The sequence below is a fragment of the Meleagris gallopavo genome, chromosome 3, assembly GCF_905368555.1.
Source record: "Meleagris gallopavo chromosome 3, MGAL_WU_HG_1.1, whole genome shotgun sequence".
Lineage (NCBI taxonomy): Eukaryota > Metazoa > Chordata > Aves > Galliformes > Phasianidae > Meleagris > Meleagris gallopavo.
Genome location: NC_139406.1, coordinates 2,266,437 through 2,293,791, shown reverse-complemented (window position 1 = coordinate 2,293,791; position 27,355 = coordinate 2,266,437). Strand labels below are relative to the sequence as shown.

Sequence of the window (27,355 nt, the reverse complement as noted above, 5' to 3'; positions counted from 1 at the left end):
TTCCGGACACATTAACTAAGCAAGGACTGCAGCCGCAATGCATACTTTCCAGTGCCTTGACTTCATTTTCAAGAAAAATCAAATACCATATATCACAGAAACAAAAGATGTAAGACAGTAAGATGATGTTAAGCAGCCCGTATGCTCACTGGACCTCACTCACAATTTGAAATGTAGATGGGTGCGTTTGGTAGAATGCAATTGATATTTACATTTTCCTCAGCAAAATTAATTAGGTTTTGATGCACATCCATTCACTCTCAAATAGGCACAAAAACCTTCAAGGTTATTTTCAAATTATTTCCACATAGTTGCCTCACTTTGTAAGAACTGGGAATTGAAAACTTCAGAAGACACTACAGGTTCTGATGATACATCTTCTCACAGCACCTGAACTCTTACTATTTAAAACTCATGTCTTCCAATACAGCAATTCTGACCTCAGCTCTTCAATACCATTTTTTTATTTGTGATTGACAGAACTTTTAAGGCAGTGTTTATACTACTTTTTGAGCAAAACTGTAACATTATTTTAAATGCCAAAAAAGCAGTCATGACCATAACTGCATCAGAAATTTAATAATATTAGCATCCATCTGAAAAGTGTAAAAAGTTCTAGGGATGGTAAATTTTCACATATGGAAGACATTCAGATAACACAACTACCTGAAAGAGGTTAAGAATGACTGATACCAATATAAAGGTCACTTGAAAAGACACGTATCATTTAGCACAATATCATTCTCAAATGAAAAGACTCCTCTAGTATATAGAAAATATTGTAGAAGACCGGGACAATAAAAGTTAAAATGAACATCGAGTTCATAGATCTCAAGAACATAACTGAAGTCTTTCCCAAACAATATGTTTTTATCTACTTTCGAAATCTCATATACATGTAATGATCTACACATGTAATGATCAGCAAAATATCTCTCTGCCAAACATTGGTGTTTCTTTAGCCTCTGCTTCTCTGGCTATCAGTGCTGTCAGACAGACACACCTCTGCACAGACTCTGATACTTCTGTGCTGAGCAGAACTGCAAGGAAACACCAGATCCAGACAGGGACTTCTCTGGCAGGATGAGACTGAGGAGTGTGCAAGGCAGGAGCATTTTGTCATCTCCATCCTCTAGCACAAATAGCCTGTGAAGACTTGAGGATGCTAAAATAACACAGCAATAATTCCACTCAAAGTTCAGCCTTCAACTTGAAAATTAAGCTTCAGAGTTACAAAGTTCCATATAAATCCATTTCACATTTACAATTCTATCTTACTATGTCTGCCCTTCTAACTTGTAGTTATCTTGCACTGCCTCCCCATCATCTTCCCACTGACTGGAAAAGGGGAAAGAAGGGGAAAAAAAAGAAGATTCAGGAAACTACAGACCAGTCAGTCTCTCTGGAAAGACTATGAAGCAGATCTTCCTGAAAGCCCTACTAAGGCACATGGAAAATAAAAGTGAGATGACTGGTGGTAACCAACATGGTTTCACCAAGGGCAAATTGTGCTTGACTAACTTAGTGGCTTTTTATGATGGAGTTACAGCATCAGCAAAGAAAGGAAGAACAACTGAAATGAACTACCTGGATTTATGCAAAGCATTTGACATTTGTGTACAACATCCTATCACCAAATTGGAGAAGAAATGATTTAATGGACAGACAACTCAGAGGATAAGGTATTAACTGGATGCACTCTGCTGCTGTCAATGGCTCAACATCCAAATGGAGACCAGTGATGAGTGGCATTTCTCAGGGATCAGTGCTGGGACCAGTGCTATTTAAAATCATTGGAGGCGACATGGACAGTGAGATCGAGTATACCTTCATCAAAATGACATCAAGCTGAATGGTGCAGCTGACACGCTAGAGGGAAGGGATGCTATCCAGAGAGACCTGGATTGAGAGGTGGCCCAATGCCAACCTCAGGAAGTTTAGCAAGACCAAGTACACGGTCCTGCACCTGAGTCAGGGCTACAACAAGCACAGATACAGGCTGGGTAGAGAATGGCTTGAGAGCAGCCCTCATGAGCAGGATTTGGGAGTGCTGGTTTAAGAAAGACTCAAAATGAGTCAGCAATATGTGCTTGCAGCTCAAAAGGTCAACCAAAAGGCAACCTGTTCCAGTGCCTCACCACCCTCTGGGTGAAAAACTTCCTCCTAATATCCAACCTAAATTTCTCCTGCCTTAGTTTAAAACCATTCCCCCTTGTTGTATCACTATCCACCCTCATAAAAAGCCATTCCCTTCAAGTTTATACGCTCCCTTCAAGTACTGGAAAGCCACAATGAGGTCTCTCCAGAGCCTTCTCTTCTACAAGCTAAACTAGCCCACTTCCCTCAACCATTCTCCATAGGAGAGGTGCTCCAGCCTTCTGATCACCTTTGTGGCCCTCCTCTGGACCCGCTGCAAGAGCTCTGCATCTTTCTTGTGCTGGGGGCCCCAGGCCTGGACGCAGCACTGCAGATGGAGCCTCACAAGAGCTGAGTAGAGGGGGACAATCACCTCCCTCTCCCTGCTGGCCACCCCTTTTTAATGCAGCCCAGAACACAGTTGGCCTTCCGGGCTGCAAGCGCACACTGCTGGCTCATGTCCAGCTTCTCCTCCACCAGGACCCCCAAGTCCTTCTCTGCGGGGCTGCTCTCAAGGAGTTCTCCCGGTCTGTACAAATATCTGGGATTGCCTCAGCTCAAGTGCCTCTCAGCTCAAGTGCCACAACCTTGGAGGCTGTGGATGCCCTTTCCCAGAGACATTCAAAGGCCAGGCTGGATGTGGCTTTGAGCAACCTGGTCTACTGGGAGGTATCCCTCCCTATAGAAGGGGTGTTGGAACTAGACGATCTTAAAGGTCCTTTCCAACCCAAACCTCTGATTTTGTGATCTTATTCTGTAACTCTGATATAATTTTAGGATTTGGTGCTTATACTAGCACATTTCAAACCTGAAACTCATTCATTTCATGTTTCACTCTCACAGGAGTCTGGCTATTAACTTCTATCATGTAAGGGAGTCCATAGGATGAGTGATAAAATGTCACATACAATGAGGAAAACAAGTTTTAAGCCTCTGAAGAATTAAATATCTCCTTTTCTTCTCCGTCACAGCATTGTCTTTTCTAAAAATAAATGATTTGCAACATCTGTCAAATAAATTCAAATCAATGTATCACTTAGTAGCTAACTGTACTTATTTCTGCATCTTGCTCCATTTCTTTCCTGTTTGCTTTTTTGCTGTTATTACCTAAAATGACATCTGTAGTAACAGCTTACTTTAGAGTGACAGCAGAAAAAGCCCCATTCCCTTTCCTAGGGAAACAAAAAATATCCAAGAACACATAGCTTTTGCTACTCCAGACTTCAGTAACTTATGACAGAGCAGCTTAGGAAGTATTCTTCCCGGCCCTCTCCTCCCTTACCATCTCAGTGTACTTTATTTCTGTGAAACAGTTCCAAACCACCAAGCACTAGGACCATCACAATAAACCTGATTTCCAGACATTCTTAGGTAAAGTATAACTCACAGTCTAAGCCCAGCCGCTTCTTGTTGTGAGATATCAAGGAACACATAGATTAGTAGCTCAAACTAAATACATAGCAACTGGAAAAAGGAAGAAAAATAGTTGCATAATAAAAGTATCAGTAGTTTCAAAGTCACACCTTGTGCACCAAGCCATCGTGGAGCCAGTGGTTTGCTGCACACTGTCCAAGCGCTGACATGTTTTGACAGTTCTGCCATCAATGCTGAATTTTCAAGCTCAAAAGAAACTCAGTCATCTGTCAATGCAGCACGTTTCGTAGTTTATGTAACTGCTGTAGCACAAATCGTCAGGAATGCTGTAGATGGAGGCATGCACTCTCACTGGAGATAACCGTATAACTAACAACAGAGTTAATGTTTAAGGTGGAACACATGAAACTGAATAACTAATTCCATAGTATAAAGTAGATGAGTTAACTATAAATTCCTTGTAAATGCATTTTGTTGCTGATTTTTACACTCAGAAAACAGGAGACTCCTACTGAAGGAAAGTTTCTTCTTAATGTTTGCCCCTTTTGCAATCAAAAGTAGGTTCCTAGAAATCTTCTGTCCCTATCTGTATGGGTACACATCTGCTTCTCATCAATAATCTGTAAAAACTATCAAAGAAAGAGAACCTGAAAAATTATGGATTTTTTTCAAGGTAATCTCTCTGACATCTGTAACAATTTAAATCTCAATTAGCAATACTACAGAAACTGATGAAGTACATTCTCAGAGACGTGCTTCATGCTGGTCAATTCTTCGTAACTGCTGTACATAGTTCTCTTATTTCAGAGTTATGGAGTTCCACTCCTCATACCATATTTCACACATTTGTGTGCTTTCAGTGTCATGTAATTTTGCTAAAAATCACCTTTGGACAAATACCGTTAGCAAACTGCAGAAGAAAGCATTAGCAATTTACAAACTGAAAACTTCTAAACATAAGGCAGCTGCTGCTTGTTTGAGCACACCAGCTCAAACTATAATGAACAGAGTAAAAAGGGCTGCCGAAACAGCAGGTCCTTTCCTTTCCTTCTTGATTCCCGTACAAAAAGCTCTCTCTGACCCAACATACATGACGCTTAAATATGTAACTCAATCTCCTCCACTTTTGTACAGGAAGGTCTTCGGAAGATCATCCAACCCATTCCTCAGACTCAGTGCAGAATCACAGAATGGCTCGGGTTGGAAGGGACCTCAAGGATCATGAATCTCCAACCCCCTGCCACATACAGGGCCACCAACCTCCACATTTAACACCAGCCCAGGCTGCCCAGGGCCCCATCCAACCTGGCCTTGAACACCTCCAGGGATGGACGGGGCATCCACAGCCTCTGGGCAGCTGTTGCAGCACCTCACCACTCTCCCTGTAAAGAGCCAGCATCCCCCTGACATCCAACCTCAATCTTAAAACTATTTCCCCTTGTCCTGCTATCTACCCTTTCAAAGAGTTGACTCCCCTCCTGTTTGTAGGCTCCCTTTAGGAACTGAAAGGCTGCAATGAGGTCACCCTTATTCAGAGTTATGGAACTCTTCTCTCCGAACTGAACAAGCCCAGCTCCCTCAGCCTGTCTTGTAGGGGAGGTGCTCCAGTCTCCTGATCATCTCTGTGGCTCTCCTCTGGACCCTCTCCAACAGCTCCCTGTCTTTCTTGTGCTGGGGGATCCAGACCTGGACACAGTACTCCAGATGGGGCTTCACGAGGGCAGAGTAGAGGGGGACAATCACCTCCCTGTCCCTGCTGGCCACCCCTCTTCTGATGGAGCCCAGGGTACCATTTGCTTTCTGAGCTGCAAGAGCACGCTGCTGGCTCATGTTAAGTTTCTCATCCATCAGGACCCCCCAGGTCCTTCTCTGCAGGAGTGCTCTCAAGGACTGCTCCTTTCAGCTGGGATTCCTCCGGCCCAAGTGCCAAACCTTGCACTTTGCTGTGTTGAACCTCATTAGGTTCACCCAGGCCCACCTTTCAAGCCTGTTGAGGTCCCTCTGAATGGTATCCCTTCCTTCCACCGTGTCAACCGCACCACTCAGCTTGGTGTCATCAGCAAACTTGCTGAGGGTGCACTAGATTCCGTCATCGATGTCATTGATAAAGATGATAAAGAGCACCGGTCCCAAGACAGACCCCTGGGGGAATTTCTGATTTGCATCACAAGAGCTCCGAAATCTGCTTCCAGTTCTCAGAGACTTCCTTCAGGACATGAGACTAGTCACTTGCTGCTCCATGCTGGATATACTCATCCCTTTCTTCTTCCATTAGCCTCTCCTGTCCACTGACATTTGAAGGTTGCTCCGAAAGAACTGGGTCCTATTTGTTTCCATGGAAACTAAAACACATACAAACAGCACGATCATACTATTTGATAGAGCAAATTCTCAGCTACAAAACACTATTTTTCAACGTAGTCACCATCATTTTACTAGTGATGAACAAGAGCCTACATGCCATGCACTCAAAAAATCTGCACCAGTGGAGGTGATCCACTATTTCACAGCTGCCATGATGGCACTGTTACTAGGAAAATGCTGCCCACACAATACATCCTTCTTTGGCCTGAAGAGATGGAAGTCACAAGGTGTCAAATCTGGACTATGCAGTGGGTGTGGTGAGACAGTCCATCCAAGATTGGCAATGCATTCCATGGTCTTCCAACTGCTATGTGTCCTGGCCTTACGTTGCAAGAGAAAGGTATATTGTTCTCTGGCCTGATTCTGAAAATTCTAAAAGGAGCCTGCTGCAGGGAAAGAAGACACGCAGACTTCAAACATGATTCAGTACACATTGCCCATGTGCATGTCAGAAAAACTCTCCCACTGGAGGTGCACCGTGCTCTAAGGAAGTAGATTTTCTTCTAACATTGCCGTTGCTCCCCAAACAGACAAGTGCTGTGCACTCTGCATAACCAGCCTCACACCTGGGGAAGGAGGCTGTGTCAGCACCATTGTGGTAGTTGTGGGTTTGAGATTAGAACAAAACAAAAGCAACCAAAAGTCAGGGAAGACAAAACAAATCAATAAATAGTAGATGTACTTTCCTACTGATTTGCAGCATTTTCTTGGTACAAAAATTTAATTTTGTACTATTATGACTATGTGGCTAACTAAGGCAGAAGGAAAAACTTCTTCCATAAGCTCAAATGACAAAGCTACCAACAATGGCTCAGTTTCATACAGTAGCTGCACTAATACTGATCAATACATCAGAACAATATTAATGTTCTTACATAACAGAGACACAAAATACTAGTTGAGTTTCCAATGGAAAACCTACAGACAACTTCATCCAAGGAAGACTATCTGGTATCAGTGATATTATTTTCCACAAAGGTACTAAATGAAAAAGGATGGGCTATACATCTACAGAAAGCAAAAGGACCAGGGCTATCAGTTAAATTCCTGGGTATTGTCTATGATTGCGCTGGGTAAGACCTTAGTCTTACCTGTGTAGACAAGATTCAAGCATTCCTGGTTCCCACAAAACTGAAGCATCTGCAGGACTTTTTGGGTATCTAAGAATACTGGCGATCATTTATACCTCACATAGCAGAACTGCTAAAACCTCTATATTCATTAACAAAAAAAGGTCAAGTATGGGATTGAGGTAGAACAGTACAAGAAGCCTTGCAGCAGGCAAAAATAGCTGTTAAACAGGCCCAGGCACTTGATCCAATCCTTCCAGCCAAACTAGACGTGCACATAACTCAAGAAAGGCTTGGCTGGGGGCTGTGGCAGCACCAGAGTTCTGTTCAAATCCCAAATGGGTTCTGGTCATGGAGCAGAAGAGAGATACATCATGGTTGAAAAGCAGTTATGGGCTACCTATTCTGCACTGCAGGCAGTAGAACCAAAAACTCAGGCTGCAGAGGTTATTATTAAAACAACTTTACCGACTCAGGGGTGGGTAAAAGACCTAAGCCACATTCCTTAGTCCAGGATGGCCCAATCATAAACAGTAGTGTGCTGGGTCCCCTACCTTAGTCAGAGAAGCTGCCTGTCATCATCTCCACTGAAGGAAGAACTGCAAAAGATACTTGGGCCAGTAACATCACAGTGAGACACCTAAGAAAATACTTGCCCAGAGAAGAGTCCTGTACAGGAGTGGAAATACCCTATTCCAGAAGGTACACAGATGAGTCCAGCAAAGGGAACCCAAGTAGGTGGCAAGCTGCTGCATACCATCCCTCAAGTGAAATAATATGGCTCAAAGAGGGGAATGGACAAACGAGTCAGTGGGCTGAGCTACAAGCTGTATGGATGGTGATAACTCAAGAGCCTGGCAACAGCACACTGAACATCTGCACAGATAGCTGGGCAATCTACCAAAGGCTCAAGCTCTGGATAGCACAGTGGGTCACTCAGGATTGGACGATCCGTGCTTGACCTATCTGGGGCAAAGATATGTGGGTTGATATATGGAATGTGATTAGGCACAGGACTGTACGAACATACCTCATCTCTGGACATCAACCCTTGCAGTCGCCAGGCAATGATGAAGCTGAAACACTGGCTTGAGTCCGATGGTTAGGAAGTACATCAGCAGAAGACATTGCTCAATGGAAATTATGACGTGCATGAGAGAAAACCATGTGGGCAGCAGTTAAAGCATGGGAGCTGCCCATACAGTTACCAGATATTGTCCAGGCATATCAGCACTACGACACTTGCTCACGAATGCAACAAAAACCTTGCCAGAAACTACAGCCCATCTCACTAGAGGACATAACCCACTACAGCAATGCCAGATTGATGATATAGGTTCCCTTCCTCGATCTGAGGGGGCCAGATATGCTGTATCAACACAAGATAGGGCAAGTGGATTGGTGCAAGACTATCCTGTAGCAAAGGCAAACCAAGCCTATACCATTAAAGCTCTAACTAGGTTGATGGTGTCATACAGGACTCCTGAAGTCACTGAGAGTGACTGAAAGGCATACATTTCACAGGTGCAACTGTGCAGAAGTGGGCTGAAGACTACAACATTGAATGGCAATTTCACCTGATATAGTCATCCAGCCACAGATATCAGACCAAAGGGTGTGGTACCTATGGCTAGGACATGCCCCATGCCCCGGTGCTAGTGGAGGTGTTGACTCAAGACGGAAACATTGCTTTTATCTTACCGTGGAGGGCAGATCTACCCCTCCTTGTACCAATTAAACATCTGCACGACTCCTCTTGAGGTTGTTAAGTTCACAGGATCACTGGTAGGAGCAATACCACTCCAGCATGCTCCAGTGTTCATAAGGAAACTTCATGCATTCCATGGTGGACTGCTGAACTTGTGGGAACTGACAAGCGCAAACCCATCAACTGCTACAGGTTCTTGAATATTTCTCGAGAAGGAACATCAAGTACTGGCCCAACAGAACCACAAAAAGACTGCCAACAATTGCCTTCAGCACCTTAACATCTTACATGGCAACGGCAATGGGTATTGCATGTGCATTGTGATGTACGTTGTACTCTGAGTTGCCAAAATAGAAATAGCTTACCCCTAACCTGCTCAATCATTGGTTCATGCTGTGAAGGGTTGGAGTGCAGCGGAATTGCCAGGTCACAGGCTGAAACAATGGTTGAATACAGGTGAGAAAGCATGGCTAACCTAGAGAGTTCAAGTGCAAGCAAGGCACCTGAGTGACTTGAAGGGCCGGAACCTGGATCCACGCTTCCTTGCCCTCATCTAAGTGTTAGCAACTAAGGGAGTAGCACCTCTAAGGACAGAGATTGCAACCCTCTTAAATCATCACTGGTTGTTGGAAGGGGGTGAGCCCACTTTCCTTCTTTATTACCTGTTATTGATACACAGTGCCGGTATCCCATCTGAAGGCAATGTCATTACCTACTTTTGCCATACAGAAGGCAAGCCAAATGCAGAAAAGAAAGAACAAAAATTGAGTCCACTATTTTCTTTGTTTTCTGATCCGTTCTTAATATTTTGCCCTTTGAATCCTAATATCTTTGAAGGTTTTCCTGCAGTCCTGAATACGCTTATTTGGATTAAACGATATGAAAATTTCTTATGTCTAGAATATGTCCTTATTCAATTTTTTAAATCACAGAGGAAAAAAATAAATAAAAAACTATGGGGTACATTAAGATGCCATATGGCCTATTTCTCAGCTTTAAGGTTCAATCTGCTACACCTGCTCAACTCCTCAAAGAGCATAAGCTTGAAATTCTCAACTGCTTGAAAATACCAAATAAATTCCTTTTGGACCCTTAAGTGCTTTATTATCTGTAGAAGCTGTAATGAATGTGAGGTTTGCCTATGAAGATCTAGTGACATCCACACCCATTATTGTTCTGTCTTGTTGGTTTGTCGAGTTCTTTTTAGCATCACTTCTGTCATAATCCCATCCAATATCAAGTCAGCTATTTCCTAGTACTTATTACCAGACTGGGGCTATCAGTGCACTGACATCACACAAGATTAGAAATACCATCATCTACACAAACAGCAACTGGCCTGTGTGTCTTCCTATTTCAGTAGAGCTGTGCGCATGTGTACAAAAATAATTATTTGTCTTCCTCTAATGGTTAAAGATGGCTTCCTACCCCATCCCAAACATACCTCTATACAAAGCATTAAAAACAACAACAAAGAAAAACATAACCAAAAAAATGAAGGGATTAGGAACTCCAAAACCAAACATTATGTGGGAAAAAAAAAATCCAATAGAAAGTGGTGAGGCTAACAGTGATGGTGCCTGCTAAGAGCCTTCTGTAATGCTTCACTTACTAGTAACTAAGTGCCCCTGTAAGCAACCTATCCAATAATTAGCCCACAGAACAACTGCTGATCCAGCAGAGCAGAGTAGTAAGCAGCAGGGCTTGAGACCAGGTGCTGAACTACTCCAAAAACAAACTGGGGCAGCCCAGGTAACTCTACCAAATAAATGGAGCTACTTTTTGCAGCAGTAGGTAACATTCATGTAGGAAAAAAGAAATAATAATAAATCATTTCAACTGGAAAAAGAACTATGCAATAGCCACATGGAAGCACCTGCTAACTTCACTGAGGAATTCCTGAAATAAACTAAAAGGACTAAAATCCCCAATAGCATTTTCCAGCTTTTGTGAACTCAGACACAGCTTCTGAATGATCTCATTCATCTAAAAACCTTCGCTAGTCTAACCTAACACAAAACCTGTAAAATTATGAAGCTAATCAATAACCTGGGGCTCCATCATCTTCTATACATAAGTGCTTAACATTCAACAGCCAACAATCAGGTTGATTTCCTAACCCCATAAGTGCCTCGATTTCCTGCCACAGAATTTTGTATTTTAATCTGCAGGACAGTGCAATATAGAGACCAGACAAACCTCCCATTGAAGGAACACTCAGATGGTTACTGAAAGTTGTCTGGAGGTCATTCAGTGAACAGCAAACACATCTTTTTCACCATCTCTGTTTCAACTTCCAGCCCTCAGTGTAAGAAAAACAAGATTCAAAAGAAAGTGTAAGCCTTTAAAAAGCAGCACAGTGATACAACTGTATCAGAGGTAGCTTGTTTACAGTCAATAACACTTCCACATGAAGACATTCAGTAAAACAAAGGGCTTATAGAACGAGTTTCACGAAACAGCTAACGAGGATTTGAAGAATATTCTATCCAGGAGAAGAAACCTACACCACACTGATACATTCATGTACTTTGGATAAAGATGTACAAAATCACATTTCTATTTTCACTGTTGACTACCAGATGGCATTTACAGCCAACAACCAACCTCAAATCTCCTTTCAGGACCTGAACGCTAGAAGCTGCCCTTCTGATTCCTCTTCAGCAGGTGCACTGTTACCACAACATGGAGAAGAGCATGTACCCCAGACAAAAACTGCAGCAGCATACTCATACACTTTGCATTCCCATCACTTCATCATGCTTTTGCTCCTACTATTTCTCCCTCCATCTCCCTCCATTGATGCACACATTCTGGTATTCAGCCATACTTTCTAACCACTTAATATTCCTGAGTAATCCCAAAAACTGTATTCCATGCTGTTACCTACACATCTCACTGGTGGTCCTAGAAGCTAAGACCAGCAGCTCTCACCACAGCACACTTTGTGATTGTCCTCAGTTGCAAGACTTGGTGCAGGGTAGACAAAGAGAGGGGAACCACTTATCAAACTGCCAGGCACAAGAGACTCAGTCTGGTGAGCCTTCTGCGAGGACCAGAACAAATCAAGAGGCTACAGCTGGGAGCTGCTAGATTGCAAACAGAAAAGGATGCCCTTCTGCTCCATTCCACTTGAAATAACCAATGATGAGCAGCATTTCAAGGACTGTGCAAGGTAAGAAATCACCAATTGCATTGGCAGATGAGTGGAAAATCTGGATCACAGTATGGTATGCAAAGTAAAATGTTCCCTGTGAAAATATACAGCTTAGTAAACTGGCAATCTTCATTACTGAAAAATTTCAAGTGGCATTCAGGGGCAACCTCAGAGTATTCTATGACACTATTAACACTGTCAAGCAGTCACAAGAACAGTAGACTTAGCTTCTTAAGATCATGTTATGAAATAAAACAAATTAGAAACACTTATCTCCCCTCAGAATTGCCTGAAGCACAGTCTGGGATAAGCAACAGGAGGCAACAACGCAAGACGAGGATAGAAACAGCAGGAGGGAAACAGCTAGTCACTCAAAGGAGGCCACAGAAGAAACTACATTACTCCTGAGATGATACACAGGCTGTAGCACGACATCATCTACCATGGACCTACAAACAGACATATGGCTGTGTCACAGTTTCACTCTCTGTAGCTTCCACCTGATCCTTTCAGAGCAGCACACAGAATACCAGGTTGGATTTCTCTCAGCCTCTTCACAATTTCATGAAGAAAGTAAAACAGATTTGTTTCAGTATGTAACACTCATAGCTCATTTAGACATCACTAATTTAGAGCTCAATCCCACTCTGAAATTTCACCTCATTATTCATTCTAAATTAAGTTAAGCAAATCAGCACAGCTCTGAAATGCAAAGCACATCTCTCTGTCTGTAGCACAGTGATTTTCAGCTGTGCTCCAGTTGTTTGACCAAATATGTTCTAAGTCTCTGAGGCTCTCAGCACACCAGTTTAGTATAGCAGCTTCAAATTTCTACTCCTTTGACCTAACTCAGGTGTTGCACAGGGTGACATACACAAAAAAGTTACCAAGAGCAGGTGGCTCTGAAATTTAAATTCAGATACATAATACTAGATTCCTCTGTTTTATTCTAGCTTAAGTATCAGCACTGTAATTTGTGAACAGCCTCAAAAACAGAATTCAAGTAACAGCCTCCAAACATTGCAGACAAATCTTTCATACTGTCCTTGTGATAACATGCCACTGTATTTGAGCAGGTCATTAGAAAGTGATCAGAAACACTCTATATATTGCTGTATGCTATATACATTATTAAGACAAGGTCAACAGTACTTGGAAAACCCACCAGTACTTTCCCAAGGATTCAGGAGCCCCATTTCACCTACGTGATGTGGAAAACTTTATTTCTGAGATCCCAAAGTGTGATGTCAATATATTAAAACTGATGAATTGAAAAATTATTCTGATCAGCCTTGCATGCTTTATGCAGGATAACCAATCCAAGATGCTGAGAATCATAGAATGGTTCGGGTTGGAAAAGTCCTTAAAGATTCTACAGTGCCAACCCTGCTGTCATGAATAAGGAAGGCTACTAACAACAATGAGGCTCCAGACACAGCATCACTGTATTTCACAGGCACACAGTCCTGCATAACCACATTGGTTCATACGCTTCAAGCAGCCATTTCTCCAGAAGCAGCACACTTCTCACAGCCCAGCTGAAGGCTCTGCTCTGACTGGGCTGCGGGGTATCCGCAAACTGAACAGCCTAAACCTTCAACATCAGCCAGGATAAAAAAGAGGAAAAATAAAATAAAGACAAAAAAAAAAAAAAACACTTCCAGGAAACATATGCTAGGCCTAACATCACAGAAATGCAAGAGCAAATATTTTAGAACATAGATGGCAATAGCAGTTCTTCCCCAGGGATAAATTCTTAAGGTATCTTTATCTCAATATTACCACGTTTTCAGTAAGTAGCTATTCCTCATTTCAGACAAGATGATACCACATCACAATGAAACAAAGGTAACTCACTGAAATTTCCTTCCCACGCAAATTCTCCTTCTCTTTATAGAGAAACAGAACACTCAGTAACAGCTTAGGATAACAATAAATAAATACAGGTAAGTGAATATGAAAAAACCCAACCCACAAAGCCCTGCCTGGCAGCAGCGAGCAGGCAGCTGGATGCACGTGGTGGTTTCACAGAGCAGGAAAGGTTCAACTCAGCGCCTGAAGTCGGAGCTCTAAAGCCAAAGGCACACCAAGAAGGCAGGCCATACATCCCCTGTCAAACCTCAAACTCCAACGGAGGCCTGAGACCTGCCAATGCCAGACAGCACTGGCAAATTAAGTGAAGACAGCAATTAAACTTGAAGGCGTTTAAACGGCAGTGAATTTCCATATACGGAAGTTCACTTTAAACCCGGGTAGCACGCTCCGTTGGGCCCATCGGATCGGTCGCGCTGTTTCACTGTCAGAAGCAGCCTCTCGCTAAGAAGAACCCGGTCGGCCACGTGCTGCGCCCACGCTGCAGCGTTCCACACCCCATGCGGCGCCCGGCGGACCCGGCACCACGCTGAGGCCGTCGTCCGCCCGTGAAGCGAATGCGAGGCAAGCCACCCCAGGACTGCCCCCGCTCCGAAGGCAAGCCACGGCTGTGGAAGATACCGTACCGGCGGGCAGGAGACAGTCCAGCGGCGTAAAGACGCTCTCCATAGCCTCTCGCTGCTCACCGTGCAATACGAGCACAGAACGCCGGGCGCCCGACAGCCGCCTCCGCCGGAAGAGCCGGGCGACAGAGAGAACCGGGCACGCCCCACCTCTCCCGCCGGGGTACGGGCAGTCGGGTTCGACTCCGATGGGAGGAGCGGAAGGCGGTAACGGTAGCGCCGAGAGGATCGGTCCCCGCCGCGATCCGCCGCTCGGCGCTTGATTGAGGAAGAGGGAAGGCGGGGCGGCAGGCGGCAGAGGCTGCTGGCGGTGCGGCGCGGGGCCCGGCGGGGAGCGGCTGCGTGTGGGTTTATTCTGCTTGCGGAGCTGCAGTGAACAGTTCTGTCAAAAAAGAAACCTGGTAGACCGAGCTGCGGCTGCAGTCGTGCAGCGAGGCCTCGGCACTTTCATGCAGCCCTCGTGCTGCTGTCACGCAGCTTCGCTGCATCAGAGCCCCAGAACTTTGGATTGGGGAGTTTACAGGCTGGCTTTCTTCTTGTTTCGGATGCGAGCTTAGCTCCCAAGAGCCTGAACAGGGAAAACAGCCGGCACATGGCGTGGTTGTTTTCCGTAGTTAATTGTCCCTCCACGTTTCCAGCCCCTAAGCGGAACTGTGACATTTACGCTCAGCTTAACGCTCAATGAAAAGTATTTTATTGTAATATCACAAAATTTGTTATATAGATAGGTTTTAGTTGCTTGTAGCTTCTTAACTAGAAAATAAATAAATAGTCCTGAGGCATGGAATACTTTTTTTTTTCTTTTTTTTTTTTTTTTTTGTGCAAGGAGCAGGAAAGTCAAACCTCGAGGCCCCCAGGATGTGACTGGTGGTGTGTTCTGCCCTCTAGAGCAGCGCTTGCCATTGCTGTGCCTCCTGTTGCCATCTCCAGATGGCAGATCTCGGTCACCAACTCCACTCCCCATGCAGCCGTGCACCAAACTGTCTCCCGCTTCCCCTCGCTGTCTCTGTGCCCTGCCTGGGTTCCTTGGTCTCAACTCTAGCTTTGAAGCTTCAGCTGATTCCTCTGGCCCAGAGGAGCTGTGCTGCAGTAGAGGGCAGCAAAGGAGTACAACCCGTGGCTCCCACCTTCAGGAGATCATCAGTTTGTCACTGCTATCCCAGGAAACAATCTTCGAGCAAGTGGGAGCTCTGATGCAGAGTCCCTCTCAACAGCCACCACACACTTTCTTAGCGAGCCCTTGACAGAGGCACTTTGGGGTGGGATGAGGCAGACAGACATACACTGGATTTAGAGATACTTGGAAAGAGAGAGAACAGCAGCCAGATAAGGTCTCCAGTCAAATCAGAGGAAAGTGGGACCCACAGTTCAGCCCTTTGTGCAGTCCACGCTGTTAGGCTGAGGTTTGCAGCCAAACTGACAGATTCAGTTGTCTTGTGAGGCTGGGCCGTGTTTATCCTTCATGATGATGTGAGTCTGCAATGACTAACGATGCCTCTTTGGTCTGAACAGTGCAAGCCTTCATATTGCTCTTTCAGATAAGCTGTTCTGCCCCTGTGAGAGATTGTGGTCTACAAGTAATTCTAGGCTACAAAGATTATAAGAAGTTCTGAAGAGTTTAAAGTGTGCATGTACTGACAATGAGAGAAGTGAAAAGTTCCTGGAAAAATCAAGGAAAATGTGGATATCAAAATTATCACTGCTTACACTATAAAAGTTAAAAGTGTTTCACTTTTGAATCATTTAAAAGTTTTATTTTCTCTCCATTGAGAACTTGAATTTCAAACAGTATCAGACAGAACTTTGACAGCAGCTCAGCATCTTTCTTTAACCAGGGTAAGAGCAACCAACTTAAGGATGCTAACTGTGCAAGAACCACCATGCAGATGGCACTTCACTGTCTTCCTTTCTGCCCTTTTTTTCCCTCCCTTTCAATTTTGCTAGGTGTTTTCCACCACTAGATAAAATTATTAAATCTTCTCCAATATAGCTTATTTTTCTAATGTATCTGCCAGTCTTTCTGTAATTTTTATTTATTCTGATTTGTTATTTTTTCTGATAAAAGTACTGATAAGCAGCAGTGGCTTCTTGAGAGCTGCCATGCTTGGTCAGGGTAGAGGTCTGTCCTAGTTAGGACTCCATTCTATTTTTCTCCTCTGCACTCTTTCAACTTTTTTTTTTTTTTTTTTTAATTCAACTGTTTTCCATTTCTCTGCTCTCTTCATCTCTCTTCATATCTGATGAGGCTTTTTCTGCTCTATCAGACTTCTGCTCTATCAGGAGTTCCAGGCAGTTCTCTGCCCACCACTGCAAAAAATCTTTCTCTTTGCTGATCATACTAATGCATGATTTGTAGCAATAGCATTACAAAGAGAAATTGGTCTTGAGAGAGCAGGCTGGCACCAGGATCCTTAAAATCCTTTTGAGATGTTCAGAGTCTGTAAGGTAAGGCAAAGTGCTGTATAAGTAGCTGAGGGGCAAGCATATCAGGTTCTTTTTGCTCTTTCTGATAAATCTAACTTCCTTCCAGTGCCCTTTCTTTAAGGTTTTGAATCACTCATCCACAGTATAAAGCTCTTTTTAAAAGTGTCAGCTGTATAGTAATAGCTTCAGTCAGTGCTGAAATGCACAGATCTCTAAAACAGTACCCAACACAATTTAACACACTTAGTAGAGCTTAGCAATGGTGTATATAGTGTAGGAAATCTCAAATAGGCAAATAAATAGCTCCACCCAGCCTGGAATTTCTTCTACAGATAGTCCCCGAAGGACATCAAACTAGCAGGAGTCTATTTTACATTATTGAAGAACAAGCACTTTAATGTGCCTTTTGCACTCTTAACTTGGTGCTGGGGTATCAGTGTAATTTTCCAGAGAAGGGTTACCACTTAAGGAAATAGCATCAATTTTCCCAGTCATGCCTAGGAAATATCCCAGTACATACTACACCTGCTTTTCCAGGTAGCAGAGAAGATCCAGCATTATTTCTTTTTTCTAGTTGGATCTCAAAGCACATAGAAACAAAAAAGCCATCCAAACAAAAAAATCCCTCTCCTCTGTTCTTTTCCTCTGTTTGTATATGCCTAATTTTCTTTGCAGTGTTTTGCAGAAGACTGTACAGAGAGGCTATGCAAGAAAGACATCCCAGAAGTGCTGTTGTTGTGCTGTGATTAATACCATCTCCTCTGGTTAGTTAAAAGAAGTAATCTCAATCCTAAGTGCACAAGTAAACAGGCCAGCAGATGAAGTACCTGTGTGACAGATGAAGCTGTCTGACAGAGGAATTTTCTGAGAGATGGGCAGGAAAGGTTGAGGAACTGTTCAGACCTTATAAACCTTCTGTGCTTTCTAGCCAGCAGGTCAGGGCTATCACCTCATATGTTTTCTCTTATTTTTGAGCAGACTAAATGGCTGGTATCTATATGGAGAAATTCAGTTTATGCGTATATATGTATATATGTAAGTATATATATGTACATGTATATATAAGTATATGATATAAATATGTATATATAAATACATACAGTATAAAGCACAATGCATATTAAGCTATGTATGTATACGTTATTCTTATCAGACTCTAGATAGACTCATCTTCTTTCTGAAAATTATTCAGGGAAGCAGTTTGTTGGCCAGCTTCTATAAAGGCCAGTTATGCCAGGGTTAGTCCTACATTTCAGCATAACTAAAGCTGCTCAGATGGGTAGAGTTGAAGGGTGCTGAGGAGGGTAGTAGCTTTTATTTACTCAGAACAGCTCCTGAGACTTAGCAAGAAAAGCAGAGGGGATTCAACCTAAATTGCTGCAAGTTAAATGGGATGTATGCAACAGGGCTAAAGCCTACAAGGTTTGCTTTGCTTCTTTAAGATGATCGGTCCCTGCATATCCCAGTTTTGATAAGTGGCCCAGGCTAACTTACAGTAGCATCAGTCACTTTCAGGATTTTCTTTCCTTCTTTCAAGTAGCCCAGTTTAGTTAAAACTGAAAGCTTGTAAACCAAAAGAACCTGTCTCCAGCATTAATGACATATAGCTCCTCTGAAAACTGAAGTCAATTTTGTTTGATTATGTCAGACATCACAATTTAAGATTGGTTGCAAAGTACTTTGGGTACTGTTCAGAAATTATGGCAGATCTCAGTAACTAGCAATATGTATCACAACCTTTTCATTTGGTATATGGAACCAAATTTATCTGTGTATCTTCAAATATTTCTCTTGATGATGTATGACACAAGCTGCCTGCAATAAGGAGATACTTCTATTTGTCTATTGGTTTTTGCTGTTCCAATTTTATTCATAATCAAGAACAGTTTGTGTAAAGCTGGCAATCAGGATTCAGGCAAGAATATTTTCTCCTTTCCTTCACAACTTCATTTTGTATTAATATTAATCTAGAGTTAAAACTAGCAGGCTGAGAGAGCTTATCTTTGTGTCTATTCCAGTGTTTATGCTGAATTGTAAGGTTGGGAATATTTAAATAGTGCCAGTATCTGATTGTCTGCACTTAATCCCTCATCCAAATAATCAGTTTAGATATTTAACAGAGCCAGCCACAATACTGACTGCTGAAGAATATCGCTAGTGACTGATCACCAGCTGGATTTAACTCCATTCACCCCCCCCTCTTTGGGCCTGGCCACTCACCCAGTTCTTTATCCAATGAAGAATACACTTGTCCAAGCCATGGGATGCCAGTTTCTCTGGAAGAATATTGTGGGAGAGAGTCAATTGCTTTACTAAATCCATGCAGACTACATCCAAAGCCTTTCCATCATCCACTAGGCTGCCTGGTCATAGTAGGAGATCAGGTTTGTCAAGCAGGACCTGCTTTTCATGAACTCATGCCTGCTAGGCCTGATCACCTGGTTGTCCTGTGTATGCTACATGATTTTGCTCAACATGATCTGCTCCATCAGCTTCCGTGACACCAAGGTCAGGCTGACAAGCTTGCAGTTCTCTTGATACTCCTTCTGACACTTCTTAAAGATACGCATCATATTACGAAGTCTCCATTTGCCTGGGACTTCCCTGGTTGGCCAGGATAAGGCTGATAAATAATGGAAAGTGGCTTAGCAATCATGCCCACCAGCTCCATCCATCCCTTGGATGGATCCCGTTCAGCCCCATGGACTTGTGATAGTCCAAGTGGTATAGCAGGTGTTACAATGGAGGTTATTAACTGTTTCCTCCTGAATCCTGTGGGGTTTATTCTGCTCTCCATCTCTGTCTTCCAGCTCAGGGGGCCAAGTATTCTGGAGAAATGCAGATAATCACTCTGTATTTTCTTCTCAGGACCACATCTCCAGCAAACTTGAATTTCTTACATAAGTTCTTCCCACAGCACTCAAAAGTGCCTATTTTTCATTCTGACTCTTTACCCTAAATTACACTTGTCCTTATCTCTCTCAGCAGGTGATACAAAGAGGCAGCATCTAGCAAAACAATATAACACACTTGGAAAATCAATACCATGCATTGGGACTGGATGCAGGAACACATGGGATGGCATGGGGTGCTGAAGTGCAATGAATATTTTGCAGCTTCTTTGTCCCTGGATATGTGCTACTGTATCCAGAGTGAGAGGAAGTAAGCTGCACTAGTTTCTCATGATGATCTATTCATTTCTCACTTCTCTCACAGGAATGAGGTGGTCTTCAAAAACTAGAGAGAAAACATTTCCCTGCAGTCATCTGAGCATGCACAGAGGTCAGCATGAATCTGTGGCTAGCAGATGATGAGTGAGAGCAGAACTAGTGTGTCTGCTTACAGATAATTCATATTACTTCTGTCTTGGCTGGATTTAATTTGGCCAAAGCCCATGAGATGTTCTCTGTGGGGATGACTGCCAAGACGATGAAAAGTGGGGCCAGCTGTGTTCACCTCTCCTAGCCACGGCTTTAAGTCATCCAAGCAAGGGAAGAAATGTTGAGTCCTGCAAGGTGCTGAGGAAGTCAGGGATAAAGTCATGGTGAGGGGGAGCCACACTGAGGGGTGTCTGGGGTGATAGGAATGGAAGGCACCCAGATGCATCAGGAGCTTTGTTATGTTCCAACACGGTTACAAGTAGCTTAAAAGATACTAGTAGATAAAAGGTGATGGCTGCTATTCCATTCCATTGTATTCCATTCCATCAGTCTGAACAGAGCTGACTAAGCCTGCCCTCAACTGAGTGCTAAAGCTTTTCTGACTTGTCTGCTAATTCTAACTTTTTTCAGCTGATGCATGCAAAGGCACTTGCAAGTTGAAGTGGAATACCTGCTGTTAATGCTTCTTTAACAGAGAGAAAGAAGAATTCCTGAGAGACTCTGTGGAATAATGGAAGTACTTACAGTGAAGAGCATCACGTACATCCTTTTGTTGTGTGCACTGGATGTTATTGCTTGTATTAGGACCTAAGGTCCAGGACAAACATACAAAATATGTGCATAGATAAATATGTTGCATCTTCTTTTATCTTAGTTGAGTAGGTTAGCTGCAGGCTACAGATGATGAAGTTCCGTTTAAATCTTCAGAGTAAAACACTTTGAAAGCAAACCTATTAAGGTCAATAGAATGAACTTACAATGCCCATGGTTAAGAAGGAGAGGGAGTAAGACAGTCAGTAAATTGTTCTCCAAATGGCCTGTCACCTCTAGGTCTGCAGCTGGAGGCCCGCTAATGGATCATTCTATTATCTTTAATGAGCTTATTTTTATAGTGGTATCCATATAAAATTTAAAATAGCAGCCTCAGTTTTGTTGCCTGTGATTCTACGTCTACCTTAAATACACTAATAAATATTTTGTGAAGTCCAAGAAATTGCAACAGCATTTTACACAGTGTTAACTTAAAAATACCTAAAATAAAACAAAAAAGTACAGTACATACAAATGTGCAAAGTCAATTCTGAATGCACTTTCTAGAAATTAATAAATTCCCCAAGTTAGGGCTTTTTGTCTGTTTTTGCCTACTTCATGAGTGAACAATTAGTTATTTAGTTCATATTTAAGATCAGTGCCTAAACATTGATTAGCACCCTATGAGACTGTCGTTCTACTAGTTGATTGTGTTTATTCTTTGGCAACTCTTCACCTTAGAAAATCTGGTGCCTATATTTTAAGACAGACTCCCACATTAAGCTGTGCTGCCCAGGAATACAATGAAACATGGAGAGAATTCTTGCTCTTGCAGTGTCTTTGCATTTCCTTCCACCCTTTTTAGAAATTGTGCTGGATATTTCACAATACCTGGAATTTTTGCTCAGTGCCATTTAGTCCTTTGATAATTGCTGAGGCTCACCGTATGACTTGGGAGTTTGTCCCTCCCCAGCACTGCCAAGACATACCACTGTGAAAATATTCTATCTGTTGGGACATTACTAAGAGTCTTCTCACTGTGAAATCCAAATACGAGTGAGGAAGATTTGAACTGAGGTTCAGTAGGCCCAGTCACGATGTATAATTATCCAAGATCACTAAAGTAACATTAGTATTTGTAGTCCAAAATCGTGGTTAGCAGGTCAAGGGAAGTAATTGTCCCTCTCTACTCTGCCTTTGTGAAAACCCAGTTGGAATACTGTGTCCAAGTCTGGGACCCATAACACAGGAAAGATGTGGTGCTTTTGGAGTGGACGCAGAGAAGGGCCATGAGGATGATCAAAGGGCTGTGGCACCACTCCTATTAAGACAGACTGAGGGAGATTGGAGAAGAGAATGCTTTGCAGAGATCTCTTTATGGACTTCAAATATTTAAATACACATTACAAACATGAGGGAAATCAACTTTTACATGGATAAATAGTGATAGGACAAAGGAAAATGGTTTTAAAGTAAAGGAGAGGAGATTTAGATTAGATGTCTGGGAAATTTTTTACTGAGGGCGGTGAGGTGCTAGAACAAGTTACCTAGATAGGTTGTAGATACACCATCCCTAGGGGTGTTCAAGGCCAGGTTGGATGGGGCCCTGGGCAACCTGATCTAGTGCTTGATCTAGCAGTTGGCAACCTGCCTGAGACAGAGTGGTGGGAACTTGATGATCCTTGAGGTCCCTTCAAATTCAAGCCATTCTATGAATCTATGAATGATTCTGCTTGTTAACCCTAAGAACAGAAAGGAGACTGACAGCATAGCTGCAAAAAGGAAAAGTCAGAAAAAGGTAGTAGCACAGAGTTTGAGGGAGTTTTCTCCCCCAGTACTGCTGAAATGGCAAGTGGGAACAGAATCAGGTGGAGAAACTAAGCCTAATAGAAGTTTTTGACCACTGTGCAATGACAGGATGGTTAAATTCTGCTGAATTCTAGCAATAGGTTGATATATTCATGTTGTATGGAAACTGTTGAATCACGGCCTGAACCTCTGATTGATCACCTGAGGTGAGCAATGAATCAGTCACAGGAGCACAGGTGAAGGCAAATCACCTGTGCTGCAGGAAGGGGTGGAGCCTGGCTGCACCTCTCCTAGACCCATTTAAGGGCTGACTGCCACTTAGGGAGGATCTTTTTCTGGGGATGGCTCCCTCTGGAGTTTTCCTGCAAGCCCAGGATGTAGGTGAGCATTTTCAATTATTTTCAATTATCCCTTTCCACCATGATAATCTTTCTAGCTATGTGATCTGTAGATACCAGCCTAACTACTCTGTACTTTTGTTGATTATACACATGTGATAAACCAAAGTTTATCTCACCCAAAGTGCTCGTGCTACATGGTATGTACTTTATCCTCACTGTTACTGTGTTGTTAATTTTGTGTGATCTGTTCTGTAAAGTTGGATAAATTCACAACCATAGCCAAAGTTTTAAAGTATTATGTGTTGACACATCATATTCTACACATTTATAGCTGGTTAACTGATAGCTGTTATTTACACAGTGCAAAATTGTATTTAATTCCTTTAGCTCAGTGCTCTGAAATAGTTAAGTCTCAAAGTGCATAAAATTATTTACCTGAACACTGCGACTGGCCAGGATCTCCTTGCTTTGTATGATTCCTTTATCATCACTTTATCTGGTTTTAACTTTTTTTTTTTTTAAAAACTTCCCTTTGTTTTTCTCCTTACTGATCCTTGAATAATTCTTCCCTTGTGTTGAGTTCTAACCTTTTCTTCCCATGAGCCGTTCTATCCAAAATAATGGAGTAGAATAACTTTTAGCAAAGCTGATTACTATTTTCTGCCTTGGCAAGCAGTAGGAAAGGAAATAATCATGCAAGTACCACCTACTCAAGATGCTAAGTCAGTGAAATCCGTTACAGTTGACATTATACACTATGAATGGTTTATCTCTCAAAAATCTAAGTTTCTTTGTGGGGAGAAGTAAATTGTATGCTTTTGATGAAATTATTTCCCAAGGAGTTCTAATCTATGATGAGTCCACTTCAGTATTATTTTAATACAGTTATAAAGGGTGTGGTGCCCTCCATTCTGTCTCTCCTCTCCATTTTTATTATATAGTCATACTCAGACTTATATTACAAATATGTTGTTTCAGGGCATATCTGCCAGTGGATAAATGACCTTGAAACTGCTTTAAAGAATATCTTGGAAGATGATAAATTCTCATGTTTTTGCAGACTGTAAATTATGTTTTTGCTTGTGCCAGAAGCATACACGATTTCATATTGTAGTAGATTCACTTCCTCTGAACAGAGGAATTGCTTACTTAAGAAAAAGGAGAAGGCTTTTAGGCTATTTTTAATTGGAGGTGAGTTTTACTTCCTGGACCCCTTTACCCTTGAGAAGCGACTCCCAGGGGACCTGCGCAACAAGTGCCCTGAACAGATTAAAGTCTGCCCTCTGGAATTCCTATCAATTTCTACCAGTTTCATAAAAACAGCTATGATGAATGAAGGAAAATCTAAGCTCTCATGTTATGAGACACTTTGGACAGCTCACTTTCTAAATTTCATAATACAGTAGAAAGTTTTTAAGAATTTACAAGTTTCATCACACAAGTTCCTTGTAAGTGAGGATTTTTGTGCTTCACTCAAATATGGGAGAATGGAATTTGGGTTCTACAGACAGGGGCCTAGTAAATTAATGTTTTGACACAAAATATACAGGATAGTTAATTTAACCTTTCCCTGTTGAAAAGGATGGTACCTAGCTTTCACTAATTATAGAGCAAGGTGCTAAGCTTTGTGGTGAGCCAGCTTATTAGTATCAGAACACTCTTTAATTAACTTGAAAGAATTAATATTTCTTTAGTACTTAAGCAGACAAGATACATTGCAAAGATGAATGTTCTTTTTAGTAGTGTATTCAGTTTAACTGTACAAACTGGTAGTTTTGATATTTTAAATGCAAACGCTAAACTAATTCAGCAGAATATAGTGCACCAAATTTACTTTTACTTTCTTACACTTGAAGTCTTATAGGAAAAAAGGTAACACTATGTATTGAGCCAAGAATTCATAACTGCTCTAGTTACTGTTTTAGCAGTACAAAATAATTTCATCAACACAGAACAGTTCAATTGGTAGTACAGTTGCATAGCTTCATACAGAAAGTTAGGTAATAATCCTGCTCTCTGGTGTTAGTCACTGCTTAGCTGTATCTCTTGATCCGAAGGCTGACCATTTCAGTCTTCCTTTAGGATCCAGGTGGTGGATGGAGTTACAAGATCTTAACATCCCAAGGTCTCCGCTCTGAAAACATTGATGGAGGGATTTTCTTTGGTATTGAGTCTGTTCAGGATTCTATTATAAACTTCTTATCCAATTTCATTCATCTCCAGAAGATCTTACTGAAAGCTTGAAAGCTACAGAACAGCATCACCTAACCACAGGGCAGCTGTTGTGTAAACAAGGACCAGGGGGTCTGTCTTTTTCTGTCCCAAGCACTCGCAAAGCTGAAGCTCAGCCATGTCATCAGGCCTTGGTCAGGGAGCCAATTGCAAGTATTAACAAAACTACAGCCAGCTTAGAGCAATGCAAACCCAGATGTGTCTTGAGACTCTACTCTCAGGTTCACACAAAGCATGGAGCGTTTTATAAGTGATTGCAAAAAAAAAAAGATAAGAGTGTGCTCCATCCTAAGACAGCCCAAACCATTTTTAATGGCTTACAATTTATGCCATATATTGCTAAGTAATGTACAAATCAGACAGCATGTAGATAAGGTGGCTGTTAAAGAATGGCTGTTTGTCCCAAGGTGATTTTACCACAGCTGTCATTCACATTATTTCTGCAGTGCAGCAGGTGTTATGCACAGTAAGCTTGTGTCTTGTAACAGCTAACTTTGATTGTAAAAAAAAAAAGTGTTTCATTGTTTGTTTTTCTTTTCTGTTAGAAACACAGCTCTCTTCAGTAACTTAATCTGTGACTTAGTTTTTAGATTTGTTATGTTCATATCTCTACTAACCTTAACAATGAACTTTAGTAATAGGAACTCCACTGAACAGTAAGCTCAATGAAATAGGAAATCAGGCTTCATTAGTTCTAAGGTTCACAAAGCTATTCAATGTGTAGTGCCTCAGGTTAGATCAGAATTTCTCAGAGCTTTTCCTAAAATGGTAGCACAAACTGAAAGCCTCAGCAGAACTCTAATGGTGGAAGGGTAGTGTATAGTTAATGAATATAAAGATGTCATAATTATGAAATAATCAACAAAGTTTGGCAAAGCAGATTTTAATAACAAAAAGAAAATAGATAGAAAGCTTACCCATATCCTGAGCTCTCTGCAAAAGTCCAGAGGAGGAATCTCCAGAAGACATCCTTCCCCAGTGGCAGTCAGCTCTTAAATGGGTCTAGGAGAGGTGCAGCCAGGCTCCACCCCTTCCTGCAGCACAGGAGAATTGCCTTCACCTGTGCTCCCATGGCTGACTCATTGCTTGCCTCAGGTGATCAATCTGAGGTTCAGGCTGTGATTCAGCAGTTCCCATACAGGTGGTCATAGAGACATGTGATGTGTGAAATCCAAGGCATTCAGGGGAAGATTTGGGGAGCTTTTATTATATCATCACAACACTACTTAAGCCACTGGAAGGAACTGGAAGACTTCTCGATTTTCACAAAGTAAAGAACTGTCAGAAGAAGGCATCAACAACTCTTGTACTAGCTTACCATGTAATAAACATGATTATTTTTTTGGTTAGCTAGGAAGAAACTAAACTTCCAAATAAGTCCATACTTGTTGACAAAAACTAGTGCAACAGCTGTCAATCCAGTGGGACATAACAAACTTTCAAACTTCAGCGTGTCACTTCCAATGTTCCAGCTGAGAGCACATAGACAGCATTACTTTTAATTTTGTGTGCTTGATGGTGAGAAGAATATTCAGCATGCCTGCAGGGCTTGTATAACACTTACCAGAGCTTGCATAGCATCTATCAAGTGGCCACTAGCACTGCAGGATCAGAAAACATTTATTTGTCTCTCCAGTGGGGAGCTTCAATGCAAATTCCAAGTATCAGACCCATTAGATAAAGTGAACGGGTTGGTTAGAAAAGAGGCAGCTAACCATAACAATCCTGTAGGAAACCATTTCATGTGCTCAGAAAATGTTTCATTCTTTAACAACTACCTGGGAAAGGAGTTGATAGCAGGGTATGATCAGTGGATAGATCTTCCATTCACAGTCCAGGAATGAGATTGTTTAATTCATAGAGACAAAAAGGCTGCAAAGTGCTATGTGAACCCTCTAATTACAGAGAGATTTCTCTTGTATGGGAAGATATTACTTTTTGTATTTTAAAGATATATGCATCCAGCAATCTCACAGCTATTTGTCTCACTTTTCCCTTTTTCCCCTCCACTCTCCATCCCAGTCACTTCATTTTTGTTTTCATGGTCAGAAGCTATTCAAATATCTAAATCCATCAAAGACCATATGTTGCTCTTTCCTTTGACATATAGCCAATATCCTGATTATTTTGGACATAGTCATTCATACCATTATTGCTTCTGACAAAATAAATGATAATCACTGCTCATTTGCCTCCCACTACTGAAGCTGTGTAAATTGGATGATGGCACTGTTCAAGTGAAAAACAAATTTTGTCAGTTCCTGATTATTATCATTTACACAGTGACTTCTCATCAGAAAATGGTGTCCACATGTTGATGAAAAGTGAACCTAA

The 27,355-nt window shown here is 42.1% G+C and overlaps 1 protein-coding gene across 24 annotated transcripts in view; it reads right to left on the bottom strand.

Moving 5' to 3' along the window:
- The window catches only part of TPK1 (thiamin pyrophosphokinase 1), a 269,647-nt gene extending 255,041 nt beyond the window's left edge, over window positions 1-14,606 (bottom strand). For 10 of the 24 annotated variants that reach the window (XR_014882228.1, XR_014882225.1, XR_014882230.1 and 7 more), the window contains exon 1: window positions 14,308-14,589. Coding sequence is in view for 14 of the 24 variants with exons in the window: in XM_085220028.1 (XP_085076154.1) it covers window positions 14,308-14,350 (43 nt within the window). In the remaining 10 variants the exon portion in view is untranslated. Of the gene's footprint in view, window positions 1-14,307 lie in introns of all 24 variants that reach the window. The other 14 variants (XR_014882231.1, XR_792765.4, XM_019613665.3 and 11 more) reach the window with 9 other exon arrangements.
- Between the last annotated feature and the right edge of the window lie 12,749 nt (window positions 14,607-27,355).